The following is a 16560-nucleotide window of genomic DNA, read 5'->3' on the forward strand; positions in this document are numbered from 1 at the left end:
CCCGCCGACGCCGGCCTAGCCCCTCCGCACCTTCCGGGCGGCCCGACGCCGGAGTGGTTCACACCACTCTTCACCGCCGGTACGGCCCGCCCCGCCGGGTAGGGGAGAATCCTGCCCCCAGCTTTCTCCGGCCGATTTTGGCGCAGGAACTGGGAGTTTTGCCCAGTGCCTCTGCTAGCCGCTTACCGGTCCCGAAATAGGTGAGGGTACGGCACCGATCTTGGCGTATTAAACACACAGGGATTCTCAGTTTCAGAGAGAAATTTAGCCGCTGAAACAGAGAATTCAGCCCTCTGTCTTCAACATGAGTGCCCTTGACTCTATCCCGCAGCAGTCACCCACACCACCATCTCAGAACAACCCCAATCTCTCAGAACAACCCCAATCTGACATGAGGTAGAAAAGGCCATTCGACAGCTAAAGAACAATGCATCAGGAACAGATGGAATTCCCGCCAAAGTCCTAAAACAGGGCAGAGAAGCACTATTAGCACAAATATATTACCTCATTTCCCTTACCTGGAAGGAGGAGAACATGCCAGGAAATCTCAGAGATGCCACAATCGTGATCAAGAAAGGTGACAAGTTTGACTCCAGTAACTACAGAGGAATTTCCCTGCTGTGTGCCACAGAAAAGGTCATTGCAAAAATCCTTCTGAATCCTTTCTCCCTGTGGTTGAATAGCTCCTACCAGAATTGCAATGTGGATACCGCCCAAGAAGGGACACAGCGGACAAAGGGTCGGATTCTCCATCCAGCCACACCAGGTGTTTGGGATTCTCCGTCTCGCCAGCTGGCCAATGGGGTTTGCCATTGTGGGCAGCTTCACGCCGTTGGGAAACCCCCAGGTTGCCGGCAAAACGGAGAATCCCAACAGCGGAGTATCTAGCCCAAAATCTTTACTGCATGGCAGCTACAAGAGAAATGCAGGGATGTATATGGCCTTCTTTGACCTCACAAAGGCTTTCAACACTGTCAACCACGAGGGATTATGGAGCATCCTCCTCTCTTTAGCCTGCCCCAGATCCTCCACCTGTTCCATAATGACATGCAAGTCCTGATGCTGACCAACAGATCGACCACAGAACCAATTTCAGACAGAGGGCAAGCGAGGCTCTGTCATTGCATCGACAGTCTTCTCGATCTTCCTGCAATGCCCTATCTCACCCACAGCAAGCTCCCCCGCTGGAATGGAGCTAAACTACAGACAAACAGATATCTGTTCAACCTCCGCCACATGCAGGCCAGATCCAAGGCTGTCCCACCCTCTGTCATAGAACTACAGTATGCAGACAGTGCTTATGTCTGTACATACAAGGAGACAGAGCTCCAAGGCATCGTCAACACCTTTGCCAAGGCGTATGACAGCATAGGCCTTACACTAAACATCCGTAAGACAAAGATCCTCTACCAACCTGCCTCCAGCACACAGAACTATCCTGCAATTATCAAAATCCATGACAAGACTGTCTGCAGAGCAGTAATGATACCTGCCCTGCTATAAGGCTCAGAGGCATGGACCTCAAAACCCTGGAATAATACTAGCATCGCTGCCTCTGCAAGATCCTGCAAATCCATTGGCAGGATAGGTGCACGAATAACAGTGTTCTCGCTCAGGTCAACATCCCCGGCATCGAAGCATTGACCATGCTCGATTAGCTCTGCTGGGCTGGGCATCATCGTCTGCATGCCTGGCATGAGATTCCCAAAGCAAGCTCTCTATTTGGAACTTCAACATGGCAAACGAGCCTCAGGAGGTGACATTCCTACTGCAACACCAGTGGGAGTTTCCTCTGTTGCAATGGGAGGCCCTATTTTGTTTTGAAGTATTCTGTTGGGAGCCCATGTGCATTTAAAATGGCCCCGAATCAGGATTGAGTTGTGTTGCAATGGTGACAGTGGCACAATTGGTAGCCCCAAACTCACAGGAACATCTAATGATGTGCTTGCCAGCTATTTTAACCTAGGCATCACCAGTTAAAAATAAGGCAACAGACCCGACTCCTGCAATATTGGTTGTATGCCAATATCATGTAGGATGGTTCCTGGGTTTGGATTGCATTTTTAAGCTCTAACTCTTGGTTTTGATGATAAACAGTAACCTGAACCTACTTCACAAAGTTCTAACAGTGGTATTTTTCTGGGTTTTCCTTTAGACAGTCTGTTGTCACCAAGGCACAAGATGCTGTCCCAGTGACAATGCAGGTAATTTGTCTCCGTCTTCTATGGCACTGAAATATCACAGCATTCCAATGAAAAGCAAGACACTTGAAACGGAGGAAAAAGCTCTGAGCACCAGTGTGAGCAGTGGCAGTTTCGGAATTTCCTGTGATGATGTGTCTATCTGTCCAATTGGAAGTACCTGCTGTAAATCAGCGAGCGGAGGTTGGAGCTGCTGTCCACAACCCAGGGTATGTTACCCACTATATTATTAAAATAGAAATAATGAATTTACATTTTTATTATCTTATGTTATACAAAACCCTGCTGTGGAGGGGATCTAACTCCATTCTGGCCATAGCCAACAACAAAATTAAATTAAAAGCAAAACACTGTGGATTCTGGAAATCTGAAATAAAAATAGAAAATGCTGCATAAACCCAGCAGATCTGGCAGCATCTGTGAGAAGGGAAACAGAGTTAATGTTTCCAGTCTGTATGACTCTGTCTGAACAAGAGTCATGCAGAGTCAAACATTAACTCTTGTTTCTCTCTCCACAGATGCTGCCAGACCTGCTGAAATTTTCCAGCTTTTTCTGTTTATATGAGAATAAAATAACATAAGTAGTGGAAACATGTCAGTGCTAAGTATCACTGTCCGCAGCGCCCTCTCACTTGTTTACTGTGGTGATTAGACATTACTGTCCTGATTGATACAGGCCAGCCCAAGCAGCATGAAATTGTTATCCATGCCCTACAGGTTCTTGGGAAATAAGTTGAAAGCGCAAATGAAAAGAGAAATAAAATTGGCAAAGAGAGAATAATTTGGCAGTTGACACAAAAGAGAACTTAAAAATCTTCTACTGGCACATAAATAAGAGTTGGGATGGATCCTATTAGGGGCAAAGAGAATATATGGCAAGAGACACAGGGAAAGCTTCACATTGTTAATAAGTATTTTACATCGGTGTTTACTAAGGAATAGGATCGTAACAAAATATTGGTAGGAGCAGAGTTTGTAGGGGTAATGCATGGGGTGGAAATTGATGGGTAAGGTGTATTGGAAAAACATGGATAACTTGCCCGAACCAAATGACTAGCATACCAGGTTGAAAAGGGTACTGGGGGTAGAGATAGTGAAAGGGCTTGCTATATTCTTTCAATCAGGACTTGAGATGCTACCAGGACTTGATGGTCTGAGTTATAAAGAGAGCCTGCATAGGATGGGACTTTTTTCTCTGGAGCGTAGGAAGCTTAGGGGTTATCTTAGAGAGGTTTGTAAAACAATGAGGAGCATCGATAAGGTAGATAGTCGACATCTTTTCACCTGAGGAAGCAGTGTTCCGAAAGCTAGTGATTCGAAACAAATCTGTTGGACTATAACCTAATGTTGTAAGACTTCTTACTGTCTTTTCCCAAAGGTAGAGAACTCTAGAACTAGAAGGAATAGGTTTACGGTGAGAGGGGAGAGATACAAAAGAGACCAGAAGGGAAATGTCTTCACACAGAGGGTGGTGAGCATCTGGAACGGGCTGCCAAAGGCAGTGATAGAGGCGGGTACAATTTTTTCCTTTAAAAAGCAGTTAGACAGTTACATGGGCAGGGTGGGTATAGAGCAGGGGTGGGCAAACTTTTCCGTGCAAGGGCCAGATTCAGAAATTCACAATTTTAAAGAGCCGCATAGTAAATTAATAGTCCCGGTTGTAACCAATTAGCGTGCGGCATATACCTCAGCGCTTCCCCCGGCGGCATCCTGCCTTTAGCCCTCTTTTTCTCTACTTTTCAAAAATGGCGCTTCACCCGGTTATGATTCTGGGCGCCTCATATAGAACATAGAACATAGAACAGTACGGCACAGAACAGGCCCTTCGGCCCTCGATGTTGTGCCGAGCAATGATCACCCTACTCAAGTCAACGTATCCACCCTATACCAGTAACCCAACAGCCCCCCCCCCCCCCCCCCCCCCCCCATTAACCTTATTTAAAAAAAAAAATTTTTTTAATTTTTTTTAATGACTTGACCTTGGTGGGCCGCATAAAGACCTTTGGCGGGCCGTAGTTTGCCCACCCCTGGTATAGAGGGATATGGGCCAAATGCAGACAGGTGGGACTAACTTAGTGATATAAACTGGGCGGCGTGGACCAGCTAGGCCAATTGGCCTGTTTCCAAGCTGTAAACATCTATGACTCTATGACACTATCTGCCCAATATCGGGAAGAGCCAGAAGACTGGCAGATATAGCACTCACGGTTAAGAAAGTGAGTGAGGACATTTTTAATAACTACATGGCAGTCAGTTTAGGAAGGAGATGAAGATTCCTGAGAGGGTACAGAGGAAATTTACCAGAGTGATTCAAGATGAGAGTTACAAGATGAGAAAGGAGCTGCTGGATTATTCTCCTTGGAGTCAAGGAGGTGTACAAGATAAGGTAAAAGAAGAAAGCTATCGCCAGCTGATTGGCAAGGAGATACAAGTTTGTTTTGGGCAAGAGAGACAGGAAGTGGGATGTGAGGGAGAACTTTTTTTTGATGCAGCAAGTGGTAATGACCCAGAAAACTAACTGCCTACAAGAGTGGTGAAAATTAAGAAAATCAATGATTTCAAACAGAAAATGTATGGGCACTTGAGGGAATTAAACTTTCAGGGTTCTAAGAGAGATTTGGGGAATTACACTGACACTACAAAAAAACTGACATGGCTAAATGCTCAACTTGTATAAGACAAGTCCCATCTGGTGTACTGCATCCAGTTCTGGGCACCATACTTGAGGAAGGATGTGATGGCATTGAACTGAGTACCGAAGAGATTCACAAGAATGATTCCAGGGATAAAGAACTGTAGTGATGAGGAGAGATTGGGGCTATTTTCCTTGGAGAAAATAAGGCTGAGAGGCGACTTGATAGAGGTATTCAAAATCCTGAGGGGTATGGACCGGGTAAATAGTGAGAAACTGTTCCCACTCAAGACAGCTTCAAGAACTAGAGGCACAGATTCAAAATAATGGGCAAAAGGAGTAGAAGTGATGTGAGGAAAACTTTTTTCATCCAGAGAGGGGTTGGAGCCTGGAACAAAATTCATGAAAGTGTAGTGGAGATAGGTTTAATAGAGGTATTCAAAAGAGATTTGAATTGCTGGGCAGCACGGTGGAGCAGTGGTTAGCACTGCTACTTCACGGCGCCGAGGCACGGGTTCGATCCAGGCTCTGGGTCACTGTCCATGTGGAGTTTGCACATTCCCCCCGTATCTGCGTGGGCCTCACCCCCACAACCCAAAGATGTGCAGGTTAGGTGGATTGGCCACGCAAAATTACCCTTTAATTGGAAAAAACAAAGCAATTGGGTACTCTAAATTTATGAAAAAAAGGGATTTGGATTGCTATCTGAAAAGAAAGAAAGAGCAAAATTATGGGGATAAGGCAACGGAGTGGGACTAAATAAAATGCTCTTTCAGAAAGCCAGCACAGACTCGATGAGCGAATGACCTCCTTCTGCACTGTAAACATTCTGCGATAATTTCCATCATGTTCTTACAAACAGTTAGCTCGTAAAAGTGGAATTTACCTGCTTTACTTGTAAAATAACTCTTTGGTCTTTATTTTCAATTAGGCTGTTTGTTGCAAAGATGGTGTTCACTGCTGCCCACATGGCACCAAATGCGATATTCAAAGGTTAAAGTGTATAATGAAGAGTACCAGTATCCCATGGCTAACCAAGACACCTGCACAGATTGGGTCAGAAGTTCCCCAGAATAGTCTCAGTAATGATGGCCCAGTGGTTTATTGTGATGACACACATGTTTGTAAAGCTGGAAGCACATGCTGCAAGACCTGGCACAAAGGATGGGAATGTTGCCCATTCCCTAAAGTAAGTCACTGTCATGAACTGTGTATTTGTTAAAACACTGATTGCTTATCTCAGTCATTTGAATTTGAAGAGTCATTCAGTGCCCACGTCATAAAACAGTTTAACTGAAAATTACAATTGCAATGTTCATATGCCTCCATACAATTCTCATTTATTATGAATCTATCTGTCATGTTGCTCTAATGGTACAGACACCAATCACTCATAAGGGATTTGGTAAACACGTTGTGAGTTCATTTATTTAGATTAGGCACATGAGAACAGCCTTATGAAGGTTGAAAAGACATCAGTAGCAGAGCTGGGTGTATGTGCTTTGTCCAAAGGTAAACGTAAAACTAAGACCGGATCACATGATCCTCTTCCCTTCTTCTGATTTCATGCTGCTACCCATTAATGGCATTTTACAACATCCCCATTTCTTTTTAAAGATACTTTCCCTCCTCCCAAAAGAGCATAAGTATTTTCAATATATGTTTCTGTTTAGTTACCATTTCATAAGTATATAGAACAGATGAATCTATGAACCTCTGAAGTGTAGAGGTAACCCGCTGATAGGCCCAGATCTTGTAATGGTAACCTTGTCTGGGGGTGTCTTTAATTGCTCACAGTGATTTGTGGGGTTGTTATTCTTGGATGTTGTACCTGGTTTCATTCGAGAGCTTGTCCTAGATGCGACAGGATTGAACAGCGGTTGAGAATAGATAGATAGAGATAGAGAATAGATAGATAGAGAAATACAGCACAGAACAGGCCCTTCGGCCCACGATGTTGCGCCGAACTTTTGTCCTAGGTTAATCATAGAATTTTGGACAATTTGTCATGGCCAATCCACCCAACCTGCACATCTTTGGACTGTGGGAGGAAACCGGAGTACCCGGAGGAAACCCACGCAGTCACGGGGAGGATGTGCAGACTCCACACAGACAGTGACCCAAGTCGAAATCGAACTTGGGACCCTGGAGCTGTGAAGCAATTGTGCTATCCACAATGCTACCGTGCTGCCCTTAAGAAGTTAACCTACACTCCCTTATTCTACCCTAATCCAAGTACCTATCCAATAGCCGTTTGAAGGTCCATAAATTTTCCGACTCAACTACTACCACAGGCAGTGCATTCCATGCCCCCACTACTCTCTGGGTAAAGAACCTACCTCTGACATCCCCTCTATATCTTCCACCATTTATCTTAAATTTATGTCCCCTTGTAATGGTGTGTTCCACCCGGGGAAAAAGTCTCTGACTATCTACTCTATCTATTCCCCTGATCATCTTATAAACCTCTATCAAGTCGCCCCTCATCCTTCTCCGTTCCAATGAGAAAAGGCCCAGCACCCTCAATCTTTCCTCGTATGACCTACTCTCCATTCCAGGCAACATCCTGGTAAATCTCCTCTGCACCTTTTCCAAAGCTTCCACATCCTTCCTAAAATGAGGTGACCAGAACTGCACACAGTACTCCAAATGTGGCCTGACCAAGGTTTTGTACAGCTGCATCATCACCTCACGGCTCTTAAATTCAATCCCTCTGCTAATGAACGCTAGCACACCATAGGCCTTCTTCACAGCTCTATCCACTTGAGTGGCAACTTTCAAAGAACAATGAACATAGACCCCAAGATCTCTCTGCTCCTCCACATTGCCAAGAACCCTACCATTAACCCTGTATTCCGCATTCAGATTTGTCCTTCCAAAATGGACAACCTCACACTTGTCAGGGTTAAACTCCATCTGCCACTTCTCAGCCCAGCTCTGCATTCTATCTATGTCTCTTTGAAGCCGACAACAGCCCTCCTCACTATCCACAACTCCACCAATCTTCGTATCATCTGCAAATTTACTGACCCACCCTTCAACTCCCTCATCCAAGTCGTTAATGAAAATCACAAACAGCAGAGGACCCAGAACTGATCCCTGCGGTACGCCACTGATAACTGGGCTCCAGGCTGAATATTTGCCATCCACCACAACTCTCTGTCTTCTATCGGTGAGCCAGTTTGTTATCCAACTGGCCAAATTTCCCACTATCCCATGCCTCCTTACTTTCTGCATAAGCCTACCATGGGGAACCTTATCAAATGCCTTACTAAAATCCATGTACACTACATCTGGAATGGTTCTGATTTGTCCTTGGTTGCACCTCACCTTTTGCACTTTAGTTTGTAATGACTTCACAGGACCTTGGTTCCAAACAATTCCTTGTCACTTTGGCTGGTTGTCATGTAAATAGGCCCAACTGTAAACATGATAATTCTTTACCTGCATTATTATCGTGCACATTGGTAATCTTCCCTTGCGGTTTTTGAAGTTTCTCTCTGGTTTCCAAAAGAACAGAAAGGGTAAGAATAGATAAGATTGGTACACGCTGGTGTGCCAAACATAAGCTCTGGTGGTGATGGAATTGTCACATTTAAAAATGTCACTCTCAAATGTAGCATTGCAAAGTGTAGACTTACTTGGTATGTCTATAAGCACCTGACCTCATTACAGTCTTAGTTCAAACACAGGAAAAATAACTGAACTCCAGATGTGAGATGAGAAAGACGATCTTTGACATCAAGGCAGCATTTCACCCAGTGTGGCATCAAGGAGCTCTTGAAAAACTAGAGTCACTGGGAATCGGGGGGAAAGTATCTGGTGGTTGGAATCTTGTGGTTGTTGGAGGTCAATCATCTCACTTCCAGGACTGCACAGTCAGAGTTCCTTGGGATAGTGTCTTAAGCCCAATTATCTGCTGTTGCTCCTCCTTCCTTCCATTCTAAAGTCAAAAGTGGGGATTTTTGCTGATGATTGCATAATGTTCAGCACCATTTGTAACTCATCAGACACAGAAGCAGTCCATGTCCAAATGCAGCAAGGCCTGCGCAATATCAAGGCTTGACTGACAAGTGACAAGTAATATTCATGTCACGTAAGTGGCAGGCAATGACCATCTCCAACAAGGGAGAATCCAACCATAGCCCCTTAACATTCAATAGCATTATCATCACTGAATCTCACACAATCAACATTCTGGGGGTTTCAGAAACTCAACTGGACTAGCCATGTAAATACTGTGGCTACAAGATCAGGTCAAAGACTAGGAATCCTGAGGTGACTAACTCACCTTCTGACTCCCCAAAACCTGTCCACCATCTACAAGTCACAGGTTAAGAGTGTGATGAAATACTCTCCACTTGCCTGGCGAATACAGCTACAACAATACTCAAGAGCTCGACACCATCCACAAACATTCACTATGGTCACACAGTAGCAGCAGTGTGTACCATCTACAAAATGTAATGCAGAGGCTCACCAGGACTCCTTAGGCAGCACCTTCCAAACCCACGACCACTAACTACTAGGGGTGTTAAATTCAAATGATCTAAAGGGTCAAATTTCATCTATGTAAGTAGCAACAGGCCATTGTTTTAAAAAAGGTATATGCATTAAATTAAAGATGTATTTAATGAGACCCATGATGAGACCATCAATTCACGCGACACGTGGTTAGAAGTGAACAGTGGTTTTAATCGTCTTACAACAGAGCCTGCCTGTGATGAGATGAACTCTAGATGAACTGGCAGGCAGGCTCCGACTGCCAAGCTTTATACAACCAGTGGGGGGGGGGGGGGGGGGAGTCATGGGCGGAGCCAAGGGTGGAGCCCAGTACAAACTTCCGGACATTCCCAGTACACCTCCCCCTAGGGGCAGAGCTGCGCAACTGCTCGTGTGCCAAGCTTATAGAGGCATGGTACAACATGTGTGATAACAGTGTGAATTATGCTATTATGATTCACCACAACCCAGATATTCCAGTTACAAGAACTTTGATGAACTGTGAATGTGCAATACAATAGCAAATACAATTAAGGAAATATTTAATTACCAAAGAAAGAATAGTTGACAAATGTAGCATGTTAACTATTAAGTTGATGTTTCTGCATCAGACACCTGACTGTTTTTCTGTCACCAACTTTTCAATGTCTTGTTCCATATGCTCTTTAGTTAGAAATGATATTGGCCTAAATTGCATGAAGAGAAACTGATGGCTTCTGTTTAAAATGCATTGTAACAAAATGCATACTGCATATGTACCTGCACATTGATGCCACGTTTCAGACTGTAACACACCAATCCTTCCTAACGTGCCATATTTGCACCAATAAGAGCAGATTACAGTAATGTTCTCGCTTCGTTTTACCCACAACAGCAGTGTCATTGGAAATGCAGATATACTCCAGTTCAGTACGTGTAAAGTGGTCCATGCGAACTTGAATGAGATCCTAACCCATCAGATAGCTTAAAAGGAAGATTTTTAAAACTGAATGGAGTACAGAATGTAGTAAGCTCTTGAGATTTCTCTGCATGATACACTGACAAATAGCAATATTTGACATCAATCTTAAGAAGAATTTTGCACTTGCATATCTTGCATTAAATGCTGTGGCTCGAGGCATACTCTCTATGATCTGTTCTTTTTGTAATCTTGATTTCATCTTTCTTCATTTTGTCCAGTTTGATCTTCAATTTGTCTTGTAAGTCAATGCTGTATTTGAATGGCTGATTAATTGATGACTTGCATTCTCCTGCAAGTGTAATGTTGCAGTTCCTTTGAAATTACCAATTTTGTCAAAACATTAGATTGTGAACGGGGGTGAAGTATGGGCTCCAGCATGAGGAGGGCATCAGGTATATACAAGTGCGGAATTTTTCAAGGATGGCCTTCCCGAGCTTTCTGGTTGCACCGTCCTCCTCGTTGTTGGAGGAGGTGCTGTCGGTGGAGAGTGGGATCATTTTGGCGATCTACAGCAGAAGTATGGAGCAAGGACAAGGAGTCTATGGAGGGGGTTAAGGCAAAGTGGGAGGAGGGTTGGGGCGGGGCTGGAAGAAGGATTATGGTGTGAAGTGCTGTGAAGGGTCACCCCTCGACCCTGTGTGCCAGGCTGGGGTTGATTCATTTAAAAGTGGTGTATGGGGCACCTTAACAAAAGCAAGGATGAGCCGGCTATTGGCGGGGGTGAAGATAGTAGCAAGAGGTGTGGGAGGGGCCCAGCCAATCATGTCCATATGTTCTGGTCCTGCATGAAGTTGGCGAAATACTGGGGGTCGTTATTCAGCACCATGTCCGAGGTTCTGCATGTGGATTTCGAGGCCATATGTGGGGTGTCAAACCAGCAGATGGGAGTGGGGGCAGATGTTTTAGCCTTTGACTTGTTGATTGCTCACAGGCAGGTTCTGTTGGGGTGAAGGTCAGTTTCTCCCTCCAGTGCCTCAGCATGGCTGGGGGACCAAATGGAGTTCCTATATTTGGAGAACGTGAAACATTCTCTGAGAGGGCCGGATGAGGGGTTCTGCCAGAGATGAAACTTGTTTGTTTCGCATTTTAGAGACCTGGTTGCTGTCGAGTGGTTGGGGATGTGTATTTTTGTAAAATGTTAAAATGTTGAAAATTTGAATAAAAATTTGAATAGGTCGTAAACTGAGGTAATAGAAGTCATTTTGGGGGTTGATCTGCCTCATGCAGTCTGATTAATTTATTAGATTGTAACTAGTGCAAGGTCACAGCATTCCATTAAAGCTGCAATGACTGGGTCTTTAGTAGCAATGATGTAGAACATCCATGGCATCCAGGAGAATTGGTTGTATTTGCACCCAGGACTATGAAATAGAATTAGTGAATGCTGTAAGTTTCACAATAATAGGTTTTGCCATGGTCTTCCTGTGGATTTAGAATTCACAGGGACAGTATAGATCATAGAATTTACAGTGCCGAAGGAGGCCATTCAGCCCATCAAGTCTGCACCAGCCCTTACAAAGAGAACCCTATTCAAGCCCACATATCCACCCGATCCCCGTAACTCCTACTTAACCTTTTTGGACACTAAGGGCAATTTAGCATGGCCAATCCACCTAACCAGCACATCTTTGGACTGTGGGAGGAAACCGGAGCACCCGGAGGAGACCCACGCAGACACAGGGAGAAAGTGCAGACTCCACACAGTCAGTGACTCAGTCGGGAATCTAACCTGGGACCCTAGAGCTGTGAAGCAACTGTGCTAACCACTATGCTACCGTGCTGCCCACATTACATGTATCAAGTACCTTGTCATTTACCCCGTATCAATCTTGGCCAATAATGACTAGCTACCAACTTTCTTAGGGCGGCTCATTTGAATCTTCGCAAACATTTTAGATGGTGAACATAGAACATACAGTGCAGAAGGAGGCCATTCGGCCAATCGAGTCTGCACCGACCTACTTAAGCCCTCACTCCCAACCTATCCCCGTAACCCAACAACCCCTCCCAACCTCTTTGGTCACTAAGAGCACTTTACCATGGCCAATCCACCTAACAGGCACGTCTTTGGACTGTGGGAGGAAACCGGAGCACCCGGAGGAAACCCACACAGACACGAGGAGAATGTGCAGACTCCGCACAGACAGTGACCCAGCGGGGAATCGAACCTGGGACCCTGGCGCTATGAAGCCACAATGCTATCCACATGTGCTACTGTGCTGCCCTATAAGATGGCATTTTTTTCCATGAGATTGACAATGTGAAATTGTGTTCATTGTACCTTTGTCTCATTGTGTACATCATCATAATTTTCAGGTTCGTCAGTCACCTCAGTTATATGTTTCTCAATGGATAATGGGTGATTATTCTTATTGCTTGAAGGTACCCATTATGTGTAGTCTGTTTGGATAAGTGCACAGCTCCTTGTAGCTGCATCAGCCTTTGTTCTAGTATATTGCCGTTACCAACGGCCCTATCTGCCACAGTCTGCTTGCAAAATTGCTGAATAGCTGGGTATTTCCTTGATGCATTCAGAAGTAAACACCTTCCATGTCTTGCTGGGTTTGGTTGTTCGAGTAAGTGTGGTAACAATTGGTTTTTGGTTGAAATCATAAAAAATATTTTCAATAATTTGGAAGTGCTGAAGACCAGCATTCCTGTTTTCCTTGTCACAAATATAAAACAGTTTTACCAAAACAACACACTGTTTACTTGAAGTTTATTTATTGTAAATGTAACATATCTGAATAAAGAATCCATATATTTATAAACTTTATTTTAATCACTCAGCTGTAATTTTGTCCCACTAATATTGCTTGTATTTCCTTCCCAGGCTCACTGTTGCTGGGACGGGCTACACTGCTGCCCTGAATACCACTACTGTGATGTGAGAAAACACATCTGCCATCGTTTTTTTCCTCTTTACAATTGGATTCAGCTCTCATCCGCCAAAAATGATGAAGAATCTAAAAAATCTTAAAGCCTTCAAGGGCATGTAATGCTACTGATTTTAAGTTCACAGAGAAGGCACGCTTTTATTAGTTCTCTTTTGCAGCTTTAAATGTAGAAACAGCATTGATTTTATTAGATTGTTGTTTGTTTATTTTTGTTTGACGTTTTCAGTCATCAGAATTTTTAAAAAAAAATATTCTTTACTTGGCTACTTCTGAAAATTGGCCAAATTTTTCCTTTACTAGAATTTGATGAAAGGAATATAATCAGCTTGTCAAATATAAGGTTTCTTTTCTTGTTTTCAGGGTTTAAGAAGCAAACACATGTACCTCATTAATTGCTATTAAACAAGCATCAAAACATGGCAGGAGGAATTCATTGTTATGTTAAATGAAATGTACCCTCCCCGCCTCCGAAAATCCTCCTTCATTTGCTCAACTAACCGAGTCAGATTTAATTTATGCAACTGCTCCCATTCCGGTGCCACCTGAATTCCCAACTCCCTTGAAAACTCTCTCCCATCACTTTAAATGGCAACTCCCCCAGTTTCCTCTCCTGCCCCCTCGCTTGGATCACAAAAACCTCACTTTTTCCCATATTCAATTTATACCCTGAGAACAGGCCAAATTCCCCTAAAATCTGCATAATCTCTCCCATCCCCCTCACGGGTCAGAAATATACAGGAGTAGGTTGTCCATATGCAATGAAACCCTGTGCTCCACACACCCCAGACTAGCCCCTTCCAGTCCTTTGACGCTCTCAGCGCCATTGCCAATAGTTTTATAGCCAAGGCAAACGAGTGGACATCCCTTCCTTGTCCCCCGTTGCAGTCTAAGGTAGTCCAAACTCACCCGGTGCGTCCGCACACTTGCCTCCGGTGCCTGGTACAGCAACCGGACCCAGTCAAAAAAGCCCTGCCCAAACCCAAACCTTCCCAGGACCTCCCACAAATAATTCCACTCCACCCGGTCAAAGGCCTTCTCCGTGTCCATAGCGACCACCACCTCCCTCCCCTTGGAGGGCATCATGATTGCATTCAAGAGCCTTCAAACTTTGGCCGTTAACCGCCTGCCTTTGATAAATTCCGTCTGGTCCTCCCCTGTCACCCCTGTACACAAACCTCTATTCTCAAAGCCAAAATCTTGGTCAGCAATTTGACGTCAACATTTAGTAAGGAGATTGGTCTGTATGACCTGCATTGTTCTGGGTCCTTCTCCAGCTTCAGGATCAATAAGATCGAAGTCTGTGATATTGTTGAGGAAGCTCCCTTGCCTCATTAAATACCCTCACCAGCAGCGGACCCAGCACCCCAGAAAGCTTCTTGTAAAATTCCATTTGGTAGCCGTCCGGTTCTGGGGCCCTGCTTGACTGCATGGCCTCCAATCCCTCTACTACTTCTACAATCCCTGATCGGGGCTCCCAGCCCCTCCACTAACCCTTCCTCCACCTTCGGAAACTCCAAACCCTCCAAGAGCCGCTTCATCCCCTCCACCCCAGCTGGGGGCTCCGACTCATACAACCGACTGTAAAATTCCTTGAACACCCCGTTCACCCCTGCTGGGTCCAAAACCATGTTCTCCCCTCTGTCCTTCACTTTTTCTATCTCCCTGGCCACCTCTCTTTTCCTGAGCTGGTGTGCTAGCATCCTACTGGCCTTCTCCCCATACTCCTATACCGCCACTCTCGCCTTCCTCAACTGCCCCACTGCCTTCCCTGTGGATATCAGACCAAACTCCATCTGCAGTTTCTGCTGCTCCTACAACAACTCCGCCTCCGGGGCTTCCGAGTATCTTCTATCCACCTGGAGGATCTCCCTAACCAGCCTATCCATCTCTGCCCGCTCCTCCTTCTCCCTGTGAGCCCGTACCAAAATCAGCTGCCCCCAACTATTGCCTTCAGCAGCTTCGTGAACATACGTGCCACATATGCCCCTGCATCCAATCCCTCGGAACAGGAATAGGCCATTCAGTCCCTCGAGTTTGTCCGGCTCGCCATTCAATGAGATTGTGCCTGATCTGCCACCTAACTCCATTTACCTGCTTTTGGCCCATATCCCTTGATACTTTTGCTTAACAAAAATCGATCTCAAATTTGATATGAACAACTGATCTAGCTTGTTTGTGGGAGTTCCAAACCTCTACCACCCTTTGAGTGGAGTAGTTATTCCTAACATCTCCCCTGAATGGTGTAGCCCTAATTTGTAGACTATGCCCTCTAGTTTTAGAATCTCCAACCAGTGGAAATAGTTTATCTTATTTATCCTTTTGTTCCCTGTTAATATCTTGAATGCTTCAATCAGATCAACCCTTAACCTTTTAAATTCTAGCGAAAACAGATTTAACTTGAATAATCTCTCCTCAAAACTCAACTCCTGTAATCCAGGTATCATTTTTGGAAATCTACGTTGCAAAAATCCCTCCAAGGCCAAAATAACCTTCCTAAGGTTGGTGGCCAGAACTGCTCACAGTAACCCAAGTGGGGTCTAACCAGGGTTTTGCATAGTTGCAACATAATTCCTATGTCATTATATTAGATAAACAAGGAAGTCAAGGCAATATGAAGACAAAAACTAAGGTATATCATATTGCAAAGGCCAGCGACAGGCTGGAAGATTGGGAAACTTTCAAACATAAACAAAGGGTTATTAAAAAAGTAATAAAATGAGCTAAGGTAAATTATGAAAAATATCAAAAAGAACAGCAAAGGCTTCTGTAAGTACATGAAAGGGAAGAGTTGCGAAAGTGAATGTTGGTCCCTTGAAAGATGAAACCAGAGAGTTAATAGTGCGGAAAACAGAAATGACAAAGATACTAAATCAATATTTTACCTCAGTTTTCATGGTGGAGGACACTAGTAGCATTTCTATAGGAACGAGTAATTCAGAGGTAATAATAAGGGAAGAACTTAGATCAATCAACATTAATAGGGAAATGGTACTCAACAAACTATTGGGATTGAGGGCAGACAAGTCCCCCGGGCCTGATGGCCTGCATCCTAGGGTGTTGAAGGAAGTGGCAGCGGAGATAGTGGATCCATTGGTTATAATATTGCAAAATTCCCTGGAAACGGGAAAGGATTGGAAAAATGCTAATGTAATTCCCTTATTCCAAAAGGCAGAATGTGAGAAATTACAGACCAGTTAGTTTAACATCTGTTGTTTGGAAATTGTTAGAAATCAATTATCAAGGAAGTAGTATCAGGGTATTTGCAAAGTCAAAATTCATCAGAGTCAGTATGGTTTTTTGAAGGGCAAATCATGTTAGACTAATTTATTAGAGTTCTTCAAAGATGGAACAAGCAAAATGGATAAT

General features: G+C 44.3%; 1 protein-coding gene across 1 annotated transcript in view; it reads left to right on the plus strand.

Moving 5' to 3' along the window:
• The window catches only part of LOC119966124 (progranulin-like), a 37858-nt gene extending 24245 nt beyond the window's left edge, over positions 1 to 13613 (plus strand). The window contains exons 4-6 of the mRNA XM_038797372.1: positions 2156 to 2410; positions 5765 to 6022; positions 13131 to 13613. Coding sequence (XP_038653300.1) covers positions 2156 to 2410; positions 5765 to 6022; positions 13131 to 13277 — 660 coding nt within the window. The 3' untranslated portion in view covers positions 13278 to 13613. The remainder of the gene's footprint in view (positions 1 to 2155; positions 2411 to 5764; positions 6023 to 13130) is intronic.
• The last annotated feature ends 2947 nt before the right edge of the window (positions 13614 to 16560 follow it).

The sequence above is a fragment of the Scyliorhinus canicula genome, chromosome 5 (genome assembly GCF_902713615.1).
Source record: "Scyliorhinus canicula chromosome 5, sScyCan1.1, whole genome shotgun sequence".
In the NCBI taxonomy this organism is placed as follows: domain Eukaryota; kingdom Metazoa; phylum Chordata; class Chondrichthyes; order Carcharhiniformes; family Scyliorhinidae; genus Scyliorhinus; species Scyliorhinus canicula.